The 24278-nt window shown below is 43.6% G+C and overlaps 1 protein-coding gene across 2 annotated transcripts in view; it reads right to left on the bottom strand.

Moving 5' to 3' along the window:
- Positions 1 to 23774, bottom strand: part of LOC127434753 (vesicular, overexpressed in cancer, prosurvival protein 1-like) — a 128448-nt gene extending 104674 nt beyond the window's left edge. Inside the window, exon 1 of one of the 2 annotated variants that reach the window (XM_051687707.1) lies at positions 23567 to 23774. In XM_051687707.1, coding sequence (XP_051543667.1) covers positions 23567 to 23629 — 63 coding nt within the window. In that variant the 5' untranslated portion in view covers positions 23630 to 23774. Of the gene's footprint in view, positions 1 to 21806; positions 21939 to 23566 lie in introns of those variants that run through there. The other variant, XM_051687706.1, reaches the window with a different exon arrangement.
- Between the last annotated feature and the right edge of the window lie 504 nt (positions 23775 to 24278).

Here is a 24278-nt window from a genome sequence, read left to right as displayed (position 1 = left end):
CCTGTTTAGCCGTGTTTTGGTAGGATTTGCTCACTTAGAGTTTAGATGTAGTTTTCTCCATCTAACTGGATAAAGAGTCACTTCTAAACAGCTCTCTGCCTCTGCTTCCAGGAGGGCTAGAAATCTCCAGTATCCCATTACACTCCGGCTCATTCATCCATTATGACAGACTGCAGCTCAGCCTGTCAGTTCAATAAACAATATAGCTGATGTTAAACGCCTGCCATTAGGCAGCTGACGAAGGGGCATCTTCATTACACAGAGGTAGGGATGGATGCCTTTGACTTTAGCCATACCATTAAAAAGGTGTATGTCTGCCATAGAGGAAGATGCTGTATTTTTTCACAGCATCCATTCAAATGGATGAGAGTGGTGTAGGGCTGCATGATAATGGTGAAAATGATAATCACGATTATTCTGCTCAAAAATTTAATCACTAATATTAATCATGATTATTCATTCCTTTGAGAATTTATTTATTATTTAAATAATAATTATTATTTATTATTATTATTATTATTATTATTATTATTATAACAACAGGTCTGCATAATTTAAAAAAAAAAAAAAAAAAAAAAAAAAAACAAACACTGTTGCCACTGCCTAGAAATTACGACGCCGTTTTAGTGGCACGTAAAAAAAAAAAAAAAAAAAAAAAACAATTCATAACATTATGAGATTAAAGTCATAATATTTCGAGATTAAAGTCAAAATTAGGAGAATAAAGTCATAATATTTTGAGAATAAAATCAAAATTACGAGAATAAAGTAGCATTATGAGAGCTCTCCGTTCATGAATGAGGTGTGCATTAGAACAAGAGTTAGTACACCTGAGGGCACCTGTCAAGTGAGGCACGAGTTACAGGCTTGCTCTCAAGTGAAGCGAAAAATAATTGGAACTGCTGTGAAATATATAGGTCCATTTCAAGACATTGTGCAGATTCACTAAACAGTTGTGCAACTTATGCATATGGTATTTCTGTCACGGTCCTGTCACTCTGTCAGTATGAGTTTTTGTCTGACAGGATCGTGGCATTATCGTCCCATGTCTGTCTTGTGTTTCATTGTCTGTCTTTGTGTGAGCATGCAGTTTTGGTTGTATTCCCTGCCGTACACTCTTCGATCCATCTTGTTTCATGTCTGGAGCACGATGTCTGGATCCTGACTTCCTGTCTGGTTCGGTTTTGGTCTGTGTCGAGATCCGGACACTCATGCTCCATATCTGTCTGTTATTGACATGGGTGCATCATGCTTATGTCATCTCGGCAGCATGCACTCGCATCAATAGTTTGTCTGTCTCTTGTGAACATGTGGCGTTTGCCTTGCAGTGTACACTCAGGTCTCGTTTAGTGTAAGAATACACATTCTCTTGTCTTGTTTGTCGGTTGGCATGGGTGTATATTGCCTCATTGTCTTGGCGATGTGTGCTCATGCCTTTCGGGTGTTATGTTGTCTTGTGAGAGCACTTGACTGTGTTTTGTTTTTGTATCGCTGTGTCACACCTGCCCTATCTTGTTAACCTGTTGATTTCTCTCCCTATTTTAGCCTCCTCATGTTTGCTGTCCAGTGCCAGTTTGTCTTGTTTCCAGTCTTGTGTGTTTCCAGTCAGTCTGTTTGTTGGTCGGTTCATGTTGGTCCTGCCTTTGATTCTCTCCACTCGGTCCGGTCAGTCCTGTTTCCGTCATCCCTACCTCTGCCCCAGCCTGGATTACCTTTTCCCCTATGGGGTAGTTTATTTTTGTTTTTCCTCTTGTGTGAGTTTGTGTTGGTTTTTGCCTTCGTTTTTTGTATTAATAAATTCCTTTATTTTTAAACTCTGCACTTGGGTCCTGAGACTTATCATTCTCTACACTTGTGACATTACAAACTGGCCAGAATGGACCCAGCAGAGATTTTTTTTTTCTCAAACTGGTTCTCCTGCTCGCCAGCATGCAGGGCACGTCAAGAGGCTGCGTGGGGTAAGGCAGGAGGACAAGTGTATGTGGGGATAATACCTAAAATTTTTGTCACTGTCCTCAGATCTGGAATACAATCAGACCTGCCTAACTGATCTTTTTTGGGCAGGTCTGAATGAACCTATTAGATCTTGTGTCCCAGAACGGGGTGAGGATGAGTACTTTCTCGAAGCAGTCAGGCAAGCCCTTAAATGGGAAGAATTTATCACAGCCGGTGCCTCGGGAGACTTCCCATCCTCATCCCAACCCGAGGACGAGGGCACACCCCACATGGAAGTGGATGCCTCGCCCAAGCCCACAGCTCCAGGAGGAGGGGGCTACTACAGTAGCATTGCCCCTCACTGCCTAGAAGAGAAGGAGAAGGGCACCTACTCCTCATGCTTTCCTGGCCACAGAGGCGGTTCCCCAGTCACCGCCAGCGCTCCTGGCCATGGAGACCATTTCCCAGTCGCTGCCAGCGCTCCTGTCCACGGAGGCCATTCCACAGTCGCTGCCTGTGCTCCCGTCCATGGAGGCCATTCCCCAGTCGCTGCCAGCGCTCCTGGCCATGGAAGCCGTTCCCCCATCGCTGCCTGTGCTCACAGCCACGAAGGCTGTTCCCCAGTTGCTGCCAGCACTCTGGCCACGGAGGCTATTCCCCCGTCGCTGCCTGTGCTCACAGCCACGAAGGCTGTTCCCCTGTCCCTGCCAGTGCTCACGACCAAGGAGTCCATTCCCCATTGATGTTGGCTTGACAATGACTTGTCTAAAAAGTTTAAACTTGTTTTAAAAGTTTGATAGTAATAGAGGCATTACAGTAAGGCAAACAGCCAGCTAGCTAGATAGTCAGACAGACCGTGTGTTGTTAATGATGTGATAAGTGGCATATGTGAGAGGTGTCCGTCTTCTCCAGGTGTAAATCACACAAACAGAGGACTGTTTCTTCATGCATTCATATATGCACGTGCTGTTTAACAACAGCCGTTTAGACAAACACAGTGATTCTGTCTACGGCAGCTAACTAAATATTGTCAGATGATAATACTGTACATCTGTGGTGGATTATCTCTTTACTCAAAAACAGCGAACAAAAAACGAGTTAAACTGGTGGCATTAATGTTTCACAGGCTTGAGACACTGCAGCACTGCTATGGCTACACTTGTCAAGCAATGCAATTGCGGGAGTCAGTCCTGTATTCCATACACACATATAATGACAATTTAGAGGATTCACTCCTGCATTTAAATGCGGTTGTCACTCCGAGAACTTTGAAGTGTGTACGTGGCTGTAGACAAATAAATGGTCAGACAGACGGACAGATGGATGGGATTTTTTATAAACCGCAACGGGAAAACCGGAAGTCCGATCAGTTAGTACGTGACTAATACTATGAAAAAGAGTAAAGTCAACTTTCCCAACTGTTTACAGTGCTGATTTGAACTGTGCCATACACATGAGGTTTGCCAAGCAATTCAAAATAAGAAGCACAAACAAATCCATAACCTAGCATTTTTTGTCCCGCTTAGTGCTCTATTGATGTTATTAGTTTACTGCTGATTTGATCTTAAAGAAACAGTTCTCCCAAAAATTACAATTCTCTCATCATTTCGTCACCCTCATGCCATCCCAGATGTGTATGACTTTTTTCTTCTGTAGAACACAAATGAAGATTTTCAGAAGAATATCTCAGCTCTGTAGGTCCATACAATGCAAGTGAATGGTGGCCAGAACTCTGAAAGTCCAAATATCACATAAAGGCAAGATAAAAGTGATCCATACGACTCCAGTGTTTTTATCAATGTCTTCTGAAGATATGCATTAAACCACTGGAGTCATATGGATTTCTTTTATGATGCCTTTATGTTACATTTGGACCTTCAGAGTTTTGGCAGCCATTTGCTTGTATTGTATGGACCTACAGAGCTGAGATATTCTTCTAAAAATCTTAATTTTTGTTCTGCTGAAGAAAGAATGTCATACACATCTAGGATGGCATGAGGGTGAGTAAATGAGATAATTTCATTTTTGGGTGAACTATCCCTTTAATGCTGCTTATGGTAATACAGACTGCTGAAGATCATTAATTAGAAAAGTAATCAAATAGTCTTGCAGAGCTAGACTGTTGGCATGAAGTCTGGTCCAATTTGCAGCTTATAATGGACAAGACAGAAAGTACAGTAAATATCCTACCTACATGTGTGTAAAACCACCAAAGTTTGTTCAATTCTTATGTGCTGTTTAGGGGCTAATACATCTGAAATAGATGGAATCACAATAAAAATACATATTCAAATAAAAGCTCATCATCAGAAGCACTCATTGTCTTTGCTTGGTACTTTCCCAGTTGCAAAGACCAACAATGCTGATCACCAGCTTATGTTTTGTTTTGTGCGCTGATCCCCCATCATGGGATGCTGGTGTGCTGGAATCCCCACCAGGCTTCTTAATGAGCTTAACCAGCTTCACCAGAAAGAACATGCTGGTAAACCAACTTCACCAGCTAGGTTTTGCTTGTGAAAAGCATGGCTATGCTGGTCCACCAGCTAGACTAGCACCAAACAGCACTAACCAGCATTAACCAGTTTGGACCAGCATGGGAACTGCATGCTGATTCAGCTAGTATTTTTAATTACAAACAATTTATTTCCAGGCAGACTGATAAAAGCTTCCCCTGGAAGTTGCGTAAAGCCAGCCAATCAGATTAGAGTTTGCCAAATCAAGGAAGTGCTTGCCATTTCTCTGTGCAATATGCATTAGATGTTCAGTAAATGGGTAGTCAGTGCCATCTTAGGCTGAGACTGCCTTTGGGACAACTCAAAGATTATGTTGGAAATTTACAGGCACTACTGTAGTGCAAAGTTTAGTTAAGGCAGTGATGTCTATATTGTGTCTGTAAGTGTTGTGTGAACAGTTTTCCAAAATCAAATAAAAGTATCCAAATTAGTTAATTTTACAAAATTGTACTTTTTTTTTTTTTTACCTGCATGGGTAAATCAGAGCAGGCTCTCAGTTTTAGGGCAGACAAAATACAGTATCTAACAATAAGAGGAATGGCTTCATTTGTTGGAGGGATCAATGTGTGTGGGTGGAATTATCCAGAAACCAAACATCTCCCCTGTCACTCCATTTAGAAACAGAAGAAATGAGAGGGATCTGACAGAGAGAAAGGTCAGAGACGGCCAATTAACCCTACCTGTCAGTCGAAACTTTTTATTTGTGCTGTGTAATTTGCTCTTAGGCTATTCTGGGGTGTTGCAACATTAGATGTTCACTAAAAACAACATTTGAGTCTGAGGCTGCATTTTGGCTCTAAAATTATATTTTTATTCCACTGACAGTTAGGTTTTGGGATGGGGTTTGGGTTAGGGGATAGAATTAATAAAACATGCATTCATGTTGTTTTACATCCTTTACAACTAAAAATAGAAATCGCTGGTGACACCCTATGGACATTTCACCTGGAAAAGGGTCAACAACACTTCTAGCTTCGGCCACTGCGGGCAGTGGTTCGAATTTTGGTAAGCACAGAGCAGAACTTTCGACCTACTGCTGCAAATTCACAATGTGATCAGTCTGTTTTTAGTTATGCCAGTGAAATATTCAGTACTTAATTTCTGCGCTGTACTATATTGTACTAACACATTTTCCCAAAATTTTCTGTGTTTTCTGTACAATCATTCAGAGACTGCCACACCATTTCTTAAATTATTTTTTTCCATGCAGATCTATTATTGTGGTAAAATATATCTCAGAAAACCTTGCCCCTAAGCAGAACTGTAAATCAATTATGGCTGTGAACCGCTTTAAATTTTTTAACTAATTAATCACACCGTTTTCTATGATTAATCACGATTAATTTCAATCAAATTATGGTACATGATACATTACAAAACATAGAAAATCGTCATAAATATATTTACTTTATACTTTATCTCAAAGAACTTGCAAGAAATTGGTTAGTCACGATTTACTTTATTAAATATGTACCTTAGATTTTTTTTCTTTTTTGGATTGAGTTAATTAGACACATTTTACAGGTATTAATCTTTGATCCAACTATATGTACACATGCCATAAAATCAGTGGAAATGTAATTACAATTTGGGCAAAATCTTCTGCCGTTTGGCGTCAAACTTTTTTTAATAACCGTAACTGGAAAGAGAAACTTATAATAAGTATACAGTATACAGAAAATATACATTGCCAATTAATTATTCAAATCTAGGGTGTGCTGAGTGCTAAGCAACCAAATTGGCCCAGTTGCTAGGGAGGGTAGAGTCACATGGGGTAACCACCTCGTGGTCACGATTAGGGGTTCTCGCTCTCAATAGGGCGTGTGGTAAGTTGTGCGTGGATCGCGGAGAGTAGCATGAGCCTTCACATGCTGTGAGTCTCTGTGGTGTCATGCACAGCGAGCCACGTGATAAGATGCGTGGATTGACGATCTCGTGTCTCATGGGCTGCTTTCGCAATTGCATACTTCACATACTACTCTTACTACTTTTTCTATGTCAATCTATGGCAGAAATAAGCGTAGTGTGGTAGTAAGCCATTACCATAGTGTTTATTCGGACACCTCCAGTTTATTTCATGCTATATTATGTTTGTCATAGCAATATCATGTTTATTCATAAAAAATAAAAAAATAAAAAATAAAATGATTAAAAATACTCCTTTATTGTATTAAAATAATACAGGCTTTTATTGTATATATTGGGCAACAGGCACTGTGTTAAGCAGCACATAAACTTTTCAAATGAAAAATGTTTGGTTATTGTCTGGTTATATTCAAATAAAATTCAAACATCTGTCTATCCATCTGTCCACGTCTGCAGTAAAGAAAGCAAACATTGTGCGATCTTCCGTGACTGGCGTGAGTTCAGCATGCAACTGGAAGCGCAATGTATTTGGCTTGACAGCTCTCTTTTCAACTCCTCCCCTGACTGTAACCGACAAATCTCGCCAATCGGCAAATCGAGATGCAGTTCAAGTCGAACACACCTATTGTTTCATGTTTATTAGTCTTGTTATCTTGTTTATCAGTTCAGTTTACTCTTATATCTCACACCGGACTGTCATAAATTATATTATTATTATATTATATTCTCTCTTAACAACTGACTATCAACCAACAGCCTGAATGTCAATACAGTACAATACTGTACATTCTATATATACTATATATACTTTTTTATATATTTTTATTTTTTATTTTTTTATTGAATAATGTGTATCTATATAGTGCGTATTGTATACTGTACAGTGTATGTTATTATTTGTATATTGTTGAGTGTAATTATGTGTATATCAGATGTTTTTTTTTTTTGCTTATAGTTAAGCCAAGTCTAATTCACGTTATAGTTTATATTTTGTTTCATTTTTGATTCACATTTTTGGATTTATTGCACCTTGTAATTAATCTGCACTTGGGTTCTCACATCATCTTCGTCATCTCGTTTTCATCTTCAGCCTGCCTCAATGTTACAGAATACCTGACCTACAAAGATGGACCCAGCAATAATAATTCGTCTCTGTCAGGAAAACTGTTCCATTGAGGATTATGTTGAAGACTTTTGTGGACTATATATACTGGTAAATTTCAATGAGGTCGCCCTCAAATACTTTTTTTTTTTTCGCTTTGTATTCAATTAGCCTCTAAATTCCCTCTGCCAGAGTACATTGATTATTGGAGTTGCAGAAGAGAATGTCTGCACTCCTACAGAGAATTACATCACCACCACCATGGCCATCATGCCAGAGTCGTTCACCATCATGGTCACCACTTCTGAGTTCCTTATCATGGCCTCCACGCCTGCCACAGTCCACGAGACAGCGCCCACGCCTGCCATGGTCCACGAGCCATTGCCCACGCCTGCCACGGTCAAAGAGCCAGCGCCTGAAGCCTTAACCATCCCAGAGCCAGAGCCTGAAGCCTAAACCATCCCAGAGCCAGTGCCTGAAGCCTCAACTGTCCCAGAGCCAGCGCCTGAAGCCTCAACCATCCCAGAGCCAGCGCCTGAAGCCTCAACCCTTCCATGAGCCAGCGCCTGAAGCCTCAATCCTTCCATGAGCCAGCGCCTGAAGCCTCAACCCTTCCATGAGCCAGCGCCTGAAGCCTCAACCATTCCATGAGCCAGCGCCTGAAGCCTCAACCATTCCATGAGCCAGTGCCTGAAGCATCAACTGTCCCAGAGCTAGCACCTCAAACCTTTTCAAGCTATGCTGTCTCGCCTGCCATGCCAAGCCATGTTGTCAGGCCTGCCTCGTAAATCCAAGTCGCCACATCCGACCTGCCATGCCAAGTCGCCACTTCTGACCCGCTCTGCCAAGTCGCCAAATCTGACCCGTCATCCCCGCCACCTTGACCACTGAGCCCCCGGCTGCTCTGACCTCTGAGTATCCAGCTGCCCTGACCTCCGAGCTTCCGCATCCAGCGGCTCTACCCTCTGAGCCTCTGCCTCCTGCGGCTCCACCCCCTGAGTCTCCAGAGGCTGCGCTCCCTGAGTCACCAGCGCCTCCTCCCTCTGAGAGTCCAGCATGCCACGCTGCCTCGTCAGGCATTGCTCCTCAGCCAACATCTACTCTCACCAGGCCCTGCTCCTCTGCCAATGTCTGTCTCATCAGGCTATGCTTTTGGCCACTGCTGGATCCACCCTGGTCTCCTGACCTCCTGCCAGATCCACCCTGGTCTCCTGGCCTCCCGCCAGATCCACCCTGGTCTCTGGGTCCCCTGCCAGCTCTGCCCTGGTCTCCTGATCCACACCGGTCACTGGACCCTCTGCCCTGGTTGCCTGGTCTGCCCTGGTCTCCGGGTCCTCCGCCAGCTCTGCCCTGGTCTCTGGGTCCTCCGCCAGCTCTGCCCTGGTTGCCTGGTCCGTCCTGGTCTCCGGGTCCTCTGCCAGCTCTGCCCTGGTTGCATGGGCCGCCTTGGTCTCTGGGCCCTCAGCCAGCTCTGCCTTGGTCCCCCATGGTTTCCAGCCCTGTCTGGTCCCCCTTGGTCTGCAGCCCCATCTGGTTCCCAAAGCCCCTCCAACCCAGCTCCCTATTGAACTCCTGTTTTGTTGTTTGTTTATTGTTGGGCATCGGGAGCTGCCTGTAGAGGGAGGGATCTGTCACATTTATGTGTTTTTGTTCATGTTTTGAATAATGTTTTTGATTATGTCTTGTTTTGAAATTAGTTTATGTCCAGTTCTAGTCATGTGTCTTAGTCATCAGGTTTCCTGTTTCCGTCATGTTTTATGTGTTTTGTTCTCACTGGTTCTTGGTTTATTAGTCTTGTATTTTCATTTAGGTGTGTTCAACTTCATGCAGCTCCGCCACATCACCATTACGTATGCCATCAAAGTACCGCGAGAGAAATTCGAGAGCAGCCGGCTGGTGCAGCCACTGCAGTTGCTCCAGAGGAGCTGCACAAGCTCTGATGACAACACATCTTATTCATGATTGGCCAGACTCACAACGTAACAACGGTTACACATGTTTCATGGGCTGCTTTCGCAATTGCATACTTCATATACTACTCTTACTACTTCTGCTGTCAATTTATGGTAGAAATAAGAGTAGTGTGGTAGTATGTCATTACCATGGTGTTTATTCTGACACCTCGAGTTTGGCAAAAACTCTCACAACTCTGTTTTTATAACAGCACATCATGTTTATATCATTCTATATTATGTTTGTCATACTAAAATCATGTTTATTCATAAAACAAATAAAATTGTTTAAAAATACTGACTCCTTTATTGATATTAAACTAATACAGGCTTTTATTGGACTTTCTTCTTGTACACACAATAATCACTGTATTAAGTGGCACATAAACTTTTCAAATGAACAATGTTTGGTTATTGTCTGGTTATTTTATGTAAAATTCAAACATCTGCCTATCTGAATTCCAGGTCTGCAATAAAGAAAGCAAACACTGCGTGATCTTCCATGACTGGCATGGGTTCAGCATGCGATTGGAAGCTCAAAGTGTCTGGCTTAACCGCTCTCTTTTCAACTCCTCCCCCGACTGCAACCGGCAAATCTCGCCGATCATCAAATTGAGATGCAGTTCAAATCAAACACACCCATTGTTTCATGTTTATTAGTCTTGTTATCTTGTTTATCAGTTCTGGTCTGTCATTGTTTGTCTTGTTAACTTGTTTACCCTTGTCTGTGTATTTAAGCCCTCCTGTTTGCCATTGACCTTTGTCAGGTATTGTTTGTGTAATATTGGTGTTTATTCTTGTTCATTTTTTTTTTGCTTACAGTCAAGTCTAGTTCTCATTATTACATTTTGGATTCACATTTTTGGATTTAATGCACTTTGTAAATAAACCGCACTTGGGTTCTCGCATCATCTTTGTCGTCTCGTCTTCCTCTTCAGCCTGCCTCAACGTTACAGATGCGAAGAGATACAGCAGCCTGCCCGTATCTCTCCCATGCCTGGTTAAGATGCACTAACCACGCCCCCACCCTAATCTGAGCCTGTAAGGCTGAGTAGCCTGTCAGGAACAACTTGGGACACCTTTCTAATATCAGAAGTGTTTCCCAGCCCTAAAATCAATACAATATGTGATTGAGCACTTTACTTGTCAGTAAGACAGTCTCTTCCTGTCTAAAAGGACTGTACTTTGCCAGAATAAGCTGCAATATGAACATGACCTTTTGCCATTCAGTCAAAAGGTCTGGCATTGTGAGAATAGTGAACTAAAGAGAAGTAATGCTAATATATATATATATATATATATATATATATATATATATATATATATATATATATATATATATATAAACTTGTGGCCGAAAGTTTGTAACCACCTTAAAAATAAATTCTGAAAAGTCTGCATTCAGTCTTCACTTTCACATTTGACACCTCACAAAGTATGACTCATCTGCATGCTCATACAGTAAGACAAATTTTCGTACACTCAGAAGTTAGCTTGCGTGTAACAATTTCACCAATAATCACCCAACCAAAATCCAACTGCTTAAATGTGTGAACAAAACTTCCGCCTGATCCTGTGATAAATACAACATATTATTCATCTATGGGTGAAAAGGGTAAAAAGCTGATGTCAACAGTGCATAATGAGTATAAATTTGTGTTCAAGATCCAAAAGGTCGCAATTTAGGGTGTCAACAAGGCTGCTTGTCTAAATATTTATTTTTCCTAGAAGTCGTGTTGCATGGACGCATAATGATACTAGCTCCAAGCCTAAAACCAATCAAATCTCAAGCCCTTCTCACCAGGGAAATCTGGTGGGAAGAAGCAGAATAATTTTCACAATCTGTCACTTGTTGAGTTAGTACGAGTACTCAGGGCTTGAATCATGCATTTTGTGTAAACAAGCAGTGTTGATCCCAGACACTTTTTGTGGGGACATGATCTTTGCTTGCTACTTCACTTCTAGGGAAAAAACAGTAACAGCTTGGTAAGAGGCCAACAGGGAGGTTTTTCCATTGGGAGCCTGCAGGATCTTCGTTACTGGTTCAGGAGATAATAGCCTAGGTTATGTTAGATTCCGGCCTGTGTTGTGTCCCAATTTCACCTCCCTAATAATTGACTGAATCTCTCTGCTGTCTTAAAGCATAAAGTGGAAATTGTGCCAGTTCATGTTGAGGTTGGAAGCTGAGCCTCTGATGGATCTGAGGCTCAGCAATGCTTTAACGAACCTTTGCATATGACATTGACAGGGTTGTGCAAAATTCAGAATTTCAGAATTAACTCGCTTTCAATTCATGAGTTGGAATTTGAATTGAATTGGCCATGCCCCACGGGAAGTTGAATTGGAATTTTAATTGGAATGATAGGAAGTGGAATTTGCCGAATTGCAATTCAAAGAAATTCAAAACAGTCACTGTCAAACCAGTCAAAACAGTCACTACTTGGACTTTAATTAGTCCAAGACACATTTTGTGACAAATAATTACATTATGTTTGACCAATTTTGCATTTTTATTCCCTAATAGGAAAAAATAGACAACATTTCTCTAAATAATAATAATAATAATGAAATAAAGCTAAAATTAACACAACCATCAAAATAGATCATGTGTTTCCTGTACAGCACTTGAAATGGTCCACCATGTTGTTTGTAAATAACTTCATGAAAATAGAGTGAAAATTTGAATTTATTGATTGTTTACATAACATATTGAGCAAATTATAGCATTCTGGGAAAAGAAGTGTTTTTCCACCATGGTCCATAAAATACAAAAATTATTAAATACAGTGAAATTTCTATAAACATATATTTCATAGAGAGTGATGTGCTTGCTGTCTTAAACAATAATATCATGAGTAAAAAAAAAACATATAATGTATTTTAAAATGTCAGACACAGATCTCAACACTTGGTACATAAAACCTGAGAGGGTTGACAATCAATAAATGTATAATTTTATTAAAGAAACAAACTCATCCTGACATCAAAAACAAGTTACCTACCGTGACAACAAAATCAACAACAAAAATGTAAATAAAACCACCAAACAATGCAACCATATTATTCATGCCCAAGTGCATGCTGGGAAGACGTTGAATAGGACTGAACCACATAAACTTTTTTGTGTAGGCCAATTTAAACTTAAATAAATGCATTAATCCAACTCGCTGCTGTGCTTGTTGGTTTGACTTAAAAAGACTAAGTATGTTGTAATAAAAATGCATTGAGATGCATTACTTGCGCCGAAATCTTTCATTGTTTTTTCAGCATTATTTACTTGATCTAATTTTTTGCACTGTAATGTTTCTGGAAATACCCCATGCATAATATTATAACATGTTTCTTGATATACTGAAAAATCAAACTCTTATTAAAAAATAACTTAAAAACAGTCCTATGAGTTTCTTCGAATTTCATTCCATTTTAATTCTACTTCCTTAAATTCAAATTTGAATGGCAATTCTACATCCTTTTTGCTACCTCATTTCAAATTCAGACCAAATTCAAGAATTGAATTGGAATTGAATTGGCATTCCTCATTCAATTCTGAATGGTGCACAACTCTGCATTGCAACCCTGCCCTGAAAATACCATATAAATGTAAAGAGATCACAAAATTTATAAGCAGTTTTATTTACATTTTAAGTAAATTTGGGAACCGAGAACCGGTTCTTGTCCAGAACCAGTTCCATTTTTTGAAAAATACCAAAATCTAAACATTTTCATGACTTTAGTTTCTGTTCACAGTTGCACATGCAAATTTTCGCCAATGTGGACTGAATGCTCTGACAGTGTTTTCTACAGCACATTTCAGTGGCAGTACTGCCCCTTACAGCGTGAAACACAGCACGCACAGTGTATTCTGTCATCCGATTCCCGAACAAATGACCATAATGAGCCGGTTCATTCAGGTTTGTAATGTTGTACTTCAGACCTGTGAGACTTTAGTCAAGCAGTGCAGTTACTCACTGGTTGTTTATATGACAATATGTAGTTAAAGATACACATTAGTTTTGATGTAATCAGTGGGAATTTTCTAAAATAATAAATGAATAAAATATATTATCACATTTCTTGTTTGTACAGATTTTGTATTTAATATTTAGTTGGGATCAGTTACTGGATTGCATTTATGCATCTAAAAACTGTGCAAACATGCCTTTAACAAGAATTGTATTAAATGATTTGTCATGTCTGCTCTATAGAAATCTAAAATTATCTCATCATTCTGTAACAGGCTGCTGAGGGCAGTAAAATCAAATTACCATCTCTGGAGATCATTTTAGTCTATCAAATATAATTTCTATTGTTGCCATTGTTGTATGCTTTGCCCTATAATTGCTGCTTGCAGAAAATTTTTTGAATACGTTTTTTCAGTGGCTGTCTATAATTGCGATATCCACTACTTTAGTTAACCCCCTAAATGACATGCACAAATGAAATTTTGGTTGTTCGCTTGGCATGTCCATCACATAAAATTGCTTGCTGTCTAAATGGCTGGTTTTTGGTCAGAATAAGCTATAAAAAGGACAAGACGTTATGCAGATATAGTCTAAAGTCTGGCTATGCGAGACTTGTTACAAAAAGCTAAAATGATGTAAACAGAGGAACCTGTGGTTTGATGTGCACATATTGGCAAAGGGCCCTCCCTGTCATATCACCCATTTTATAAAGACAATGTAAACAGATGTGGATCAGTGTGAATCTGTTTTAAAACATCATAAAATATCCAATATACATTTATAAAGACACAATTTTCAAGGGCACAATTTCCATTGAAGAACTGGAACTATTTATCAAAGAAAAAAAAATTATTATGCCAAGATTTCACTCCATTCGATAAAACACTACATGCTTATATTAGTTGTTAGTGATTGACTAAATGCAGAGACAGCTGCCAACAAAAAGGTCAAACCATAGCACGGACTGTAAATGATATGTCTCTTCAAAGTTCTGCACGCTAATAACATCATGCTTCAATAACATCATCCCTTACCCAAACACAAAACCTGACACTGTAGACATAAACAATGCTTTTGAACATAACCCATAGCTAGTCCTTTTCTGATTGAAAGTTAATGGTTGTTTACTGAGTAGGAGTTTAATGGCTCCCTGCAGACCTTCTTTGTTATGGTCTTCCACGACACACGTCAATCCAAATGCAAACATTGACGGTGGACCACTCACCATATTTTACTCTTTTAACATAAGCCCTTGTTTAACAATGGCTTCTGTACAAGAAACAACATTGAGAGAGGGTTAATCTGCATGGACAGAGCTGGCATTAACTGAGCATTAACCAGGGGCATTAGGTTAATACTTTTGTCTCTGGTAAATATAGATTCACAGGACCAAGTGAGCAAATCCCTGTATCAATGCTACAAGACATGAACATCGCTGAATCAAACTCCCTGCTGCTTTTCGTCAACTTCTGCCTGATCCGGCAGTCAGAAATACCTTTTCTCAATGTCACAGAAAGAGCTGGCTTGAATCAATATGGTTAACGGTTCCTTTATAGAGCCAGAACCAAAACACAAAGCTTGACACTGGGGTAATTGTCACAAACAAATACAACAATATGATACTCAATAGATGGATAAAAATGTTCCACTGTGCACAAGGAATTGATGGTTATGGAATACAAGTATCCTATTTAAGGCAATACCTTGCTTGATCCAACACAGTTATGAAGCTACAAATAAGATTCCTAGGTTTAAATTTACTCAAAATGAAGTGAAGGCTGACCTGAAAAGATTTCAGTTCCCTATGTCACTCACTCGACATTGTGTCGATGTAGTGACACTAGGGGTCACTCTTGGGAGCCCCGAACACCTCTGCTTTTTGAAAAAAGGCCATTGGGAATTGGCGAGTGGAATTTGCATGTCACTCCCCCGGACATATGGGTATAAAAGGAACTGGTATGCAACCACTCATTCAGATTTTCTCTTCGGAGCCGAGTGGTTGCTTTCAGTGTACTGAATTCAATTCAAACTCAGTTCTCTTTACCGTTCACATAAACTGCTAGATTTATGGCGCATTTCAGCGGCTTCTCCCCCTCTGCACCCATGGAGTGCAGAGAACACCCCTGGGCACTTTGGCAGAGCAAAACAGTATATTCTAAAAGAGTACATTTTCTTTCTAAAAGAGCGGCACACATGGAAATGTCTTTTTAAAGATGCCTTTCCGTTTGTGTGTTATTCCTGGTTGCGGTCGTTATCTCTCCACTTCTGACGGCCACAATCGCTGTCTTACATGTCTGGGCGCTGCCCACGATGGGTCTTGACCTCATTGCGAGAACATGACCATGGCAATGTTGTGGTCGCAGCTTGCATTCGAAAGAAAGCAAGCCACCCCAGCGGCTCCCCGCCTCGATCCTTCTACCTACGGGTATGAGGCCGTGCCGGTTAGCACTGGGGGCGATTTGGGGACCTCAATGGGAGCACCTCCACCGGGTAAATCCCCACAGACTTCCCATTCCCCAGCACGCTCGCTTGCCCCGGTCAGGCTCTCGGATGAGACTGCCGGCTAGTCTCACGGCGAGTTCGACCTCTTATTCGGGGCCTGGGAAGACGATGAGTTATCGAGCACAGCATTGGAGAGCGGCTCATCCAGGCTGACGTGGACGCCTCGGCTGGGCTCCCTCTTTCGGGTATGGTCACCCAGTCTCAGGCCGACACGGAGATGACGGACATGCTTTCCCGGGCAGCCGTGAGCATCTGGCTAGAGTGGAACCCTCCACTCTCCCCTGAACCCTCGCGGCTCGATGATTGGTTCCTGGGCCCAGAGCGACGCTCATGGCCGCACCCTGCCCCGGTCCCTTTCTTCCTGGAAGTGCATGAGGAGCTGACAAGATCGTGTGGTGCACCTTTTACTGCCCGATCCCGATCTTTCAGCTCCCCCACTCTCACTACCCTCGATGGTGGGGTGGCCAAGGGGTATTCGGTGATCCCCCAGGTGGATAAGGTGCTCACGGTGCACTTGTGCTTGCAGAGCGCCGCCACCTGGTGCGGGCACCCAAAGCTCCCGTGCAGGGCCTGTAAGTTTACGTCGTCCCTGACGGCTAAGTCCTATGGTGCCGCTGGACAAGCCACCTCTGCCCTGCACGCCATGGCTCTCCTGCAAGTTCACCAAGCCAAGGCACTAAAAGAGCTGCATGAGGGTAGTTCTGACCCGGGATTGATGCAGGAACTGCGCTCGGGACCGACCTCGCTCTCTCAGGCAGGCGATGTCCACCCTGGTGGTCCAGGAGCGCCACCTTTGGCTCAACCTGGTCAAGATGAGAGAGGCCGACAAGGTACGGTTCCTTGATGCCACCATCTCCCAGGTTGGCCTATTCGGCGACACTGTCGAGGACTTTGCCCAGCAGTTCTCGGCGGTGAAGCAGCAGACGGAGGCCATTCAACACATCCTGCCCCGGCGTGGCTCAAGAACCCGCACCCCATCTGCCAAGGGTGTCCTCCTGCAGCAACAGCACCAGCTTTGCCGCAGCCCACCCCTGGGGCCCGGCCCCGGCGTGGAGCCCACCACAGGAAGCAGACACCACCTGTATCACGGCCGGCTGCCAAGAACCCTAGGAAGGCTTCAAAGTGCCCCTGAGACAGGCAACTCAGGGACGAGGAGATCTGCCTCTATGGAGCTGGTAGACAGACCACTCCATCCCCTGGTGGAGGGCCGGGAGGAGAATCATTTGTTTCATTTTTCACCGCATGCCCAAGAGGCTGCAGTACCCAAAACTTCAACAAAAGAGTGGTTTCCTTGTTCTCTGGCTCACATGTCAGGTGTGCATGGCTGTCATCACGACCGCCGTCCACTGTCCCATTTCGGCAGGTTTGGCGCTCCAGCGATGGACCCCCCGCCCCTGCACACCCAGCTGTGGCACAAACACGCCCACACCGGGTTGGCTCCGACGAACTGCAGGGACGATGTTCCTCCTCCCTCCTACTTGACCAATCTTATGGTGGGTATCAGGAGCCAGGTAAGTGCTTTGATGTCCCTGGACTCAGCATGGCCACGGGGCTTGAGCCCCCACAATGTGGCGCCGCAGACTCCACCCCGCCGCGAGGCCCCACCCGCCGGTACGTCCGACATGATTATCCCATTGATCCCCCTCGCCCGGAGTTTGGATGCTTGGCTTGCGCTTTCCAACCTGTCGCGATGGCTGACCCGCACCGTCCGACTCGGCTATGCGATTCAGTTTGCCAGGCGCCCGTCCAGGTTCAGCGGCGTCCGCTTCACCTTGGTGAAGGGCGAGAAAGCCGCTACCTTGCGTGCAGAGATCGTGACCCTTCTGCGCAAGGGCGTGAAAGAGCCTGTCCCTCCAGCCGAGATGAAGAGAGGGTTTTACAGCCCTTCATCGTACTGAAGAAAGGCGGTGGGTTGCGGCCAATCTTGGACCTGCAAGTTTTGAACCGGGCCTTGCACAGACTCCCGTTCAAGATGCTGACACAAAAATGCATTTTAGCGAGCGTCCGGCATCAAGATTGGTTCACGGCGGTAGACCTAAAGGACGCGTACTTCCACATCTCGGTTTTACCTCGACAGAGACCCTTCCCGCGGTTTGCTTTCGAGGGCCCCTTCAGCCTGTCCTTGTCCCCTTGCGTCTTCACGAAGGTCACAGAGACTGCCCTTGCTCCGCTAAGGGAAGTGAGCATCCGCATACTCAACTACCTCAACGACTGGTTGATCCTAGCTCACTCTTGAGAGTTACTGTGCGCACACAGGGACCTGGTGCTCAGGCACCTTAGCCGTCTAGGGCTTCGGGTCAACTGGGAAAAGAGCAAGCTCTCTCCAGTTCAGAGCATCTCTTTTATCGGCTTGGAGTTGGACTCAGTCTCGATGATGGCACGCCGCACGAGCGAGCGTGCACAGTCAGTGCCGAACTGTCTGAAGACAGCGGTTCCACTGAAACTTTTTCAGAGGCTCCTGGGGCACATGGCATCCTCTGTGGACACACCGCTCGGGTTGATGCATATGAGACCGTTTCAGCACTGGCTTCAGACTCGAGTCCCGAGATGGGCATGGCGCTGCGGGACACATTGCGTGGTCATCACGCCGATCTGTCGCCACCTCTTAAGCCCTTGGAATGACCTAGCATTTCTACGGGCAGCGGTTCCCCTAGAGCATGTCTCCAGGCATGTTGTGGTTATGACAGATGCCTCTAAGATGGGCTGGAGCACTGTATGCAACAGGCGTACAGCCGCCGGCTCCTGGACTGGCCCGCGGCTGTGTTGGCACATCAACTGCCTTGAGTTGTTGGCAGTACTGCTCGCCCTGTGGAGGTTCCGGCCATTGATCCAGGGCAAGCACATGTTGGTCCAGATGGACAACATGGCAATGGTATCGTACATCAATCGTCAAGGTGGTCTATGCTCCCGTTGCAAGTCACAACTCGCCCGCCGTCTCCTCCTCTGGAGTCAGCAGCGCCTCAAGTCGCTACAAGCCACTCACATCCTGGGCGACCTCAACACTGCAGTGGACGCTCTGTCACGACAGGTTACACTCAGGGGAAAGTGGAGATTCCACCCCCAGGTGGTCCAGCTGATTAGGAGTCGATTCGGTCGAGCACAGGTAGACCTTTTTGCTTCCCGGGAATCCTCTCACTGCCTGCTTTGGTATGCCCTGACCGAGGCACCCCTCGGTATAGATGCGCTGGCACACAGCTGGCCCCCTGGACTATGCAAATACGTGTTTCCCCCAGTGAGCCTACTTGCACAGACCCTGTGCAAGGTCAGGGAGGATGCGGAGCAAGTCGTCCTGGTAGCACCCTACTTGACCTCATGCTCCTCATGACAGCCCCCCCTGGCGAATTCCCCTGAGGAAGGACCTTCTTTTCCAGAGACGGGGCACCATCTGGCACCCGCGACCAGACCTCTGGAATCTCCACGTCTGGCACTTGGACGGGACGTGGAAGACCTAAGTGGCCTACCACCCGTGGTGGTAGACACGATCTCTCAGGCTAGGGCTCCCTCTACGAGGTGCCTGTATGCTTTGAAGTGGCGTCTGTTTGCTAAGTGGTGTTCTTCCCGATGCGAAGAACCCCAGAGATGCGCAGTCAGATCGGTGCTTTCCTTCCTGCAGAAGTGGCTGGAGGAGCGGCTGTCCCCCTCCACCTTGAAGGTGTATGTAGCCGCTATAGCAGCACACCACGACACAGTGGACGGTAAGTCCTTAGGGAAGCACGACCTGATCATCAGTTTCCTGAGCGGTGCTAGGAGGTTGAATCCCTCCAGACCACATCTCATCCCCTCATGGGACCTCTCTGTAGTCCTTTGGGGTCTATGGGGAGCCCCCTTCGAGCCCCTGGAGTCAGCTGAGCTTAAGGCACTCTCCTTGAAGACTGCCCTCCTGACTGCGCTCACTTCCATCAAGAGGGTAGGGGACCTGCAGGCGTTCTCTGTCAGCAAAACGTACCTGGAGTTCGGTCCAGGCTACTCTCACATGATCCTGAGACCCCGACAGGCTATGTGCACAAGGTTCCCACGACCCTGTTTAGGGATCAGGTGGTGAACCCACAAGTGCTGCCCCAAGAGGAGACAGACCCAGCTTTGGCGTTGCTGTGTCCGGTGCATGCTTTACACATCTATTTGGATCGCACGCAGAGATTTAGAAGCTCCGAGCAGCTCTTTGTCTGCTTTGGTGGACAGTGGAAAGGAAGCGCTGTCTCCAAACAGAGGATCACCCACTGGGTCATTGATGCCATCGTGATGGCATATCACGCTCAGGACGTGCCACCCCCCCTTGGCGCTACGAGCCCACTCTACTAGGAGTGTAGCGGCCTCCTGGGCCCTGGCCAGTGGCGCCTCTTTGGCAGACATCTGCAGAGCAGCGGGCTGGGCGACACCCAACACCTTTGCGAGGTTCTATAATCTCTGGGTTGAGCTGGTTTTGTCCCGTGTGTTGTCAGGTCCAAACAGGTAAGTTCCGGGACAGCTGGCTGGGTGTACCGCTTGCGTATAGTGCCTTTCCCCTCCCATGAGGTGAAGATGTGCGCCTTTGACTCCCAGTCGTTTACACAAGTTGTGATCCCTGGATGACTTTCCTCCTTAGCCCTGTGGCAGACAAGTTTGCGGAGAAACTCGCTGCCGGCCCAGTACATGTGCTAACTAAGCCCTGTACTGGGGTAGGTGCTCCACATGCGCTGGTTCCCCATAGGTGACCCCATGTGATATATCTTCCGCTAAATCGTTTCCCTGTCGGTAAACTGTGTCTTCCTTGGGCAGAGGCCCCTCTGCCCCCAGTCACCATGCTTGTAGAAACTCCTCCCCCCTCAGGTAGGACATACCATGCGACTTCTCCACATGACATACTTCTGACAAGACTCGGTAAGACCATGTAACATATTTCCACTCGAAACACCCCCCCTTCTCTGGGTGGGGTGTGGTCTCCGCGGTGTCTTCCCATTGGGAGTGACACCCCCCCGACGTAGACATTTATGGCCCCCTGTCGGTTAACAAATTCCACTCTTTTTTGTGGAGAAAAAAGAGGAAAAGAGGCCACGGCTGGGCTAGCCTGTCCCTATTTGTTGGGCAGTCGACTTGTTCCCGAAGGACCGTTCAACGCTCATAAGAGCACTGGGGGAGGTTACGTGACAGCCTGGTGCGCTGGCTACAAGGCACACAGCGGTCTGCCCGTCTTGCACCGCCAGTCCACGTAACACATTTCAGCTAGTTGTGGCATTTTGTATAGGGACCCCTAGTGTTACTACATCGACACAACGTCAAGTGAGTGACAGACAGGGAACGTCCTGGTTACTTTCGTAACCTCCGTTCCCTGATGGAGGGAACGAGACATTGTGTCCCTCTTGCCAAAACGCTGAACTACCCACTGAAATGTCTCGGCTCTTCAGCACAAAACCTGAATGAGTGCTTGCATACCAGTTCCTTTTATACCCGTATGTCCAGGGGAGTGGCATGCAAATTCCACTCACCAATTCCCATTGGCCTTTTTTCAAAAAGCAGAGGTGTTCGGGGCTCCCAAGAGTGACCCCTAGTGTCACTACATCGACACAATGTCTCATTCCCTCCATCAGGGAACGGAGGTTACGAATGTAACCAGGACGTTTTTTCCCCCTTTCAAAAAAAAAAGAATTTTTTTTTTTTATAATTTCGTATTTTAATACTAATAATAATCATTTTAATAATTTTAAATATAATATATACTAAATATTATAATTCAAATACATTACATCATATATACGTATTTTGGCAGCAGACAAATAAAGAATTTAGACAATAAAAAAGTGCCTTTAAAAGTTAAAATTTTGTTTGTTTAATGTACATGTCATTGAAAATATCTCTATAATTGGCCTAATTCCATCTTTAATTGTTGGTTTGGAGTGTCTCACTTTGGTTGCATTGATCCTCACATCTCTAATCATAGCTTAGGATAATGTGTCAGGCTAACCATAGTTTGAAACTTTGAAAAATGCATCTCAAGTACCCTGTATTCTTTTGTGCTCGGTTGAGCCGTCTTGGAGCGGAAGAGTGCGTCATCAGTGGAAGGCTGTGCTCTTGTTGGTTTGACGAGGTGTTGCTGCCTGTCCAGCTGGAGTGCTGACTGCCCCATACTGCCACAGATTCGCAAAAACATCAAGGTGGTACTCCAAGCTTGAATTGCCCCGATGCTAGGAACATTCCTAATTACGGAATTTGCGTACGCGTCAGCGGCATGATAAATTGCGTTATTTTGTTAACACATTATTTTTCATAGAATCAATCACACTAAATTAATTCCTTAAATCAAAAGACCTAATTTCAATACTATGAAACTGAACAGTAGTGAAACAGAAATTACACTAGTGAATGGAGATTCCGGCTTCCTACAGGTTTGGATGTGTCCTACTTTGTTTAGTTATTCACCCATGCACTAATGAGCACTTAATTACACTGAAAAACAAGATGCGTTTGAGCTATATGATCAGAGTCTGATATTTATTGCATAAAGATTTGTGAGAGAATAAGATGGCATATTGATTTATCCCCATCTAAGTGCATGTGGAAAAGTATGTCTCTCTTCTCTAACGGCAGTATTTTGCTATCTTGATGAGGCGCTGATCAGGTGAAATATCATTAGTAACTGCATAGACAGTTGTTACATTAAGAAGGTCAGCTGATGCTTAGTGCCTTCGTTTAGCAAATGCCTTGAAATGTAAACATTTTACATATTGAAGGCTGGGAAGTCATTTGGAAACAGGAAATAACAGATTAAATAGCCAGCCCATAGCACAATGGTTAGTTAATAGATAAGCTACAATATAACAAATTTAAATAAAGGCAAAATCAGAGGAGATCATACCTGCTGTAATGGTCAAAAAATCCTAAAGGATTATCATAATTTTCTTAACAAATAAATCACCAGAATCATCATAGAATGAAATAAGAATTCTATCCTGGATAAACTGAAATTCTGAAAGAAAGAAAAAAAGAATGAATGAATGAATAAATAAATAAACAAAAGTAGACATTTCAGTTTATCCAGGAATTTGATCCTTTGAGGATTTTTTTGTGGATTAATGTTCTATCTCATGGATTTCTATCATTGAACTATGATAGAAATTCCATTTGCATTATTCCGTTAGGAACATAGGAAGTATCTAAGAGCACGAAACATAAAAACAAACAAATGGATAAATAATAATAATAAAAAAATAAAAAAAAAATCACTGCAACAACTCCCGAACTTCCAAGAATTTCCAATGGCATGCACTGTTTAAATGTCTGTGAAACACATACACTTTTAACAAATATTTTATTTTATATTTCATAAGATTTCCATCCATACTGGTTAACACAGGAAAGAAAAGCTGAAGCAGAGAGTAAAACAATCCGAATAATAAAGTTAGAAAAGCTCCACAAACAAGGAATCGGACATTTGCATTGACTTTACAGCTGATCCGACTCGAAACGACACAACACAACATGATATTTACAGTATTTCCTCCATCTGCTGTAATGATCTCGCACAGCTGAGCTTGTATTGTTCGGAGGAGCGAACAGAGACAAAGACTCACCTAACGGCACGACATTAGACTATAAACATATAAAATACAGTATCGTCGTAATGCAGCTTTTGATTAAGGATAGACTAACCTTTCACCGATTTAAACAGAAATAATAAAGCTCATCCTCAGCGTACAACATCAAATATTTAAGCAAAAGCGCTTACTGTGCTGTTTGACAGCATCCGACCGCCCAACTCACCTCTGAAATCATCCACAGTGTCAACAGCACACTCGCTCCGTGTCGCTTCATTCTTTCCTGCATTTAGGCACCGAGGCACAGAGTGATGATAAAAGCTGTCAGCACTGTGGATTCATTGCATTAAACTTTTAACATGAAACCTTTTTCAAAGGAGAAACGCTCCTCCTGCGTGCATGGCGAGAGCTGTCTGTGTGTCCGTGCGGGTGAACAGCGCCAGTATTTCAGCTGTGGGTTTCTCCTCTCTTCTCTGCTCTCTCTCAAGTATGTTACGAAATCCCCGTGCAACAATGAAACATATTTCCACGAGTGAACAAATAGCACACGATATTACCATGCACAAACAGCTGAAGGCTTCTGACTTATCCACACATATATTATTGGAATAATACAGAATTACAGTCCACTGGACCCTTTGGGGTTTATTGGTTTACTTGATATAAAAGAAAAATTCATTATTGATTTACAAAGTAATTTTCGCAGGATAGGAAGGTACAGAACCTATAAACCTCATCTACCGGCTATATACTGTATATTCATTATATAACAAAACATCAAACCAAGTGGCATTTATTTTAAAGAATGATAAATGTAAAAAAAAAAAGTATTTAAAAGTTATTAAAAGTAATTTAAAAATGCAATGCAGGTCTAATGCAATTAAATGTATACATTTTAAAAAGTGACTTAAAAGTTTTGGAACATGTTTTTTTTGTAA

This window comes from Myxocyprinus asiaticus, chromosome 44, assembly GCF_019703515.2.
Source record: "Myxocyprinus asiaticus isolate MX2 ecotype Aquarium Trade chromosome 44, UBuf_Myxa_2, whole genome shotgun sequence".
Taxonomy (NCBI): domain Eukaryota; kingdom Metazoa; phylum Chordata; class Actinopteri; order Cypriniformes; family Catostomidae; genus Myxocyprinus; species Myxocyprinus asiaticus.
Note: the sequence above shows the minus strand (reverse complement) of the source record. Positions and strands in the feature narration are given on the sequence as shown.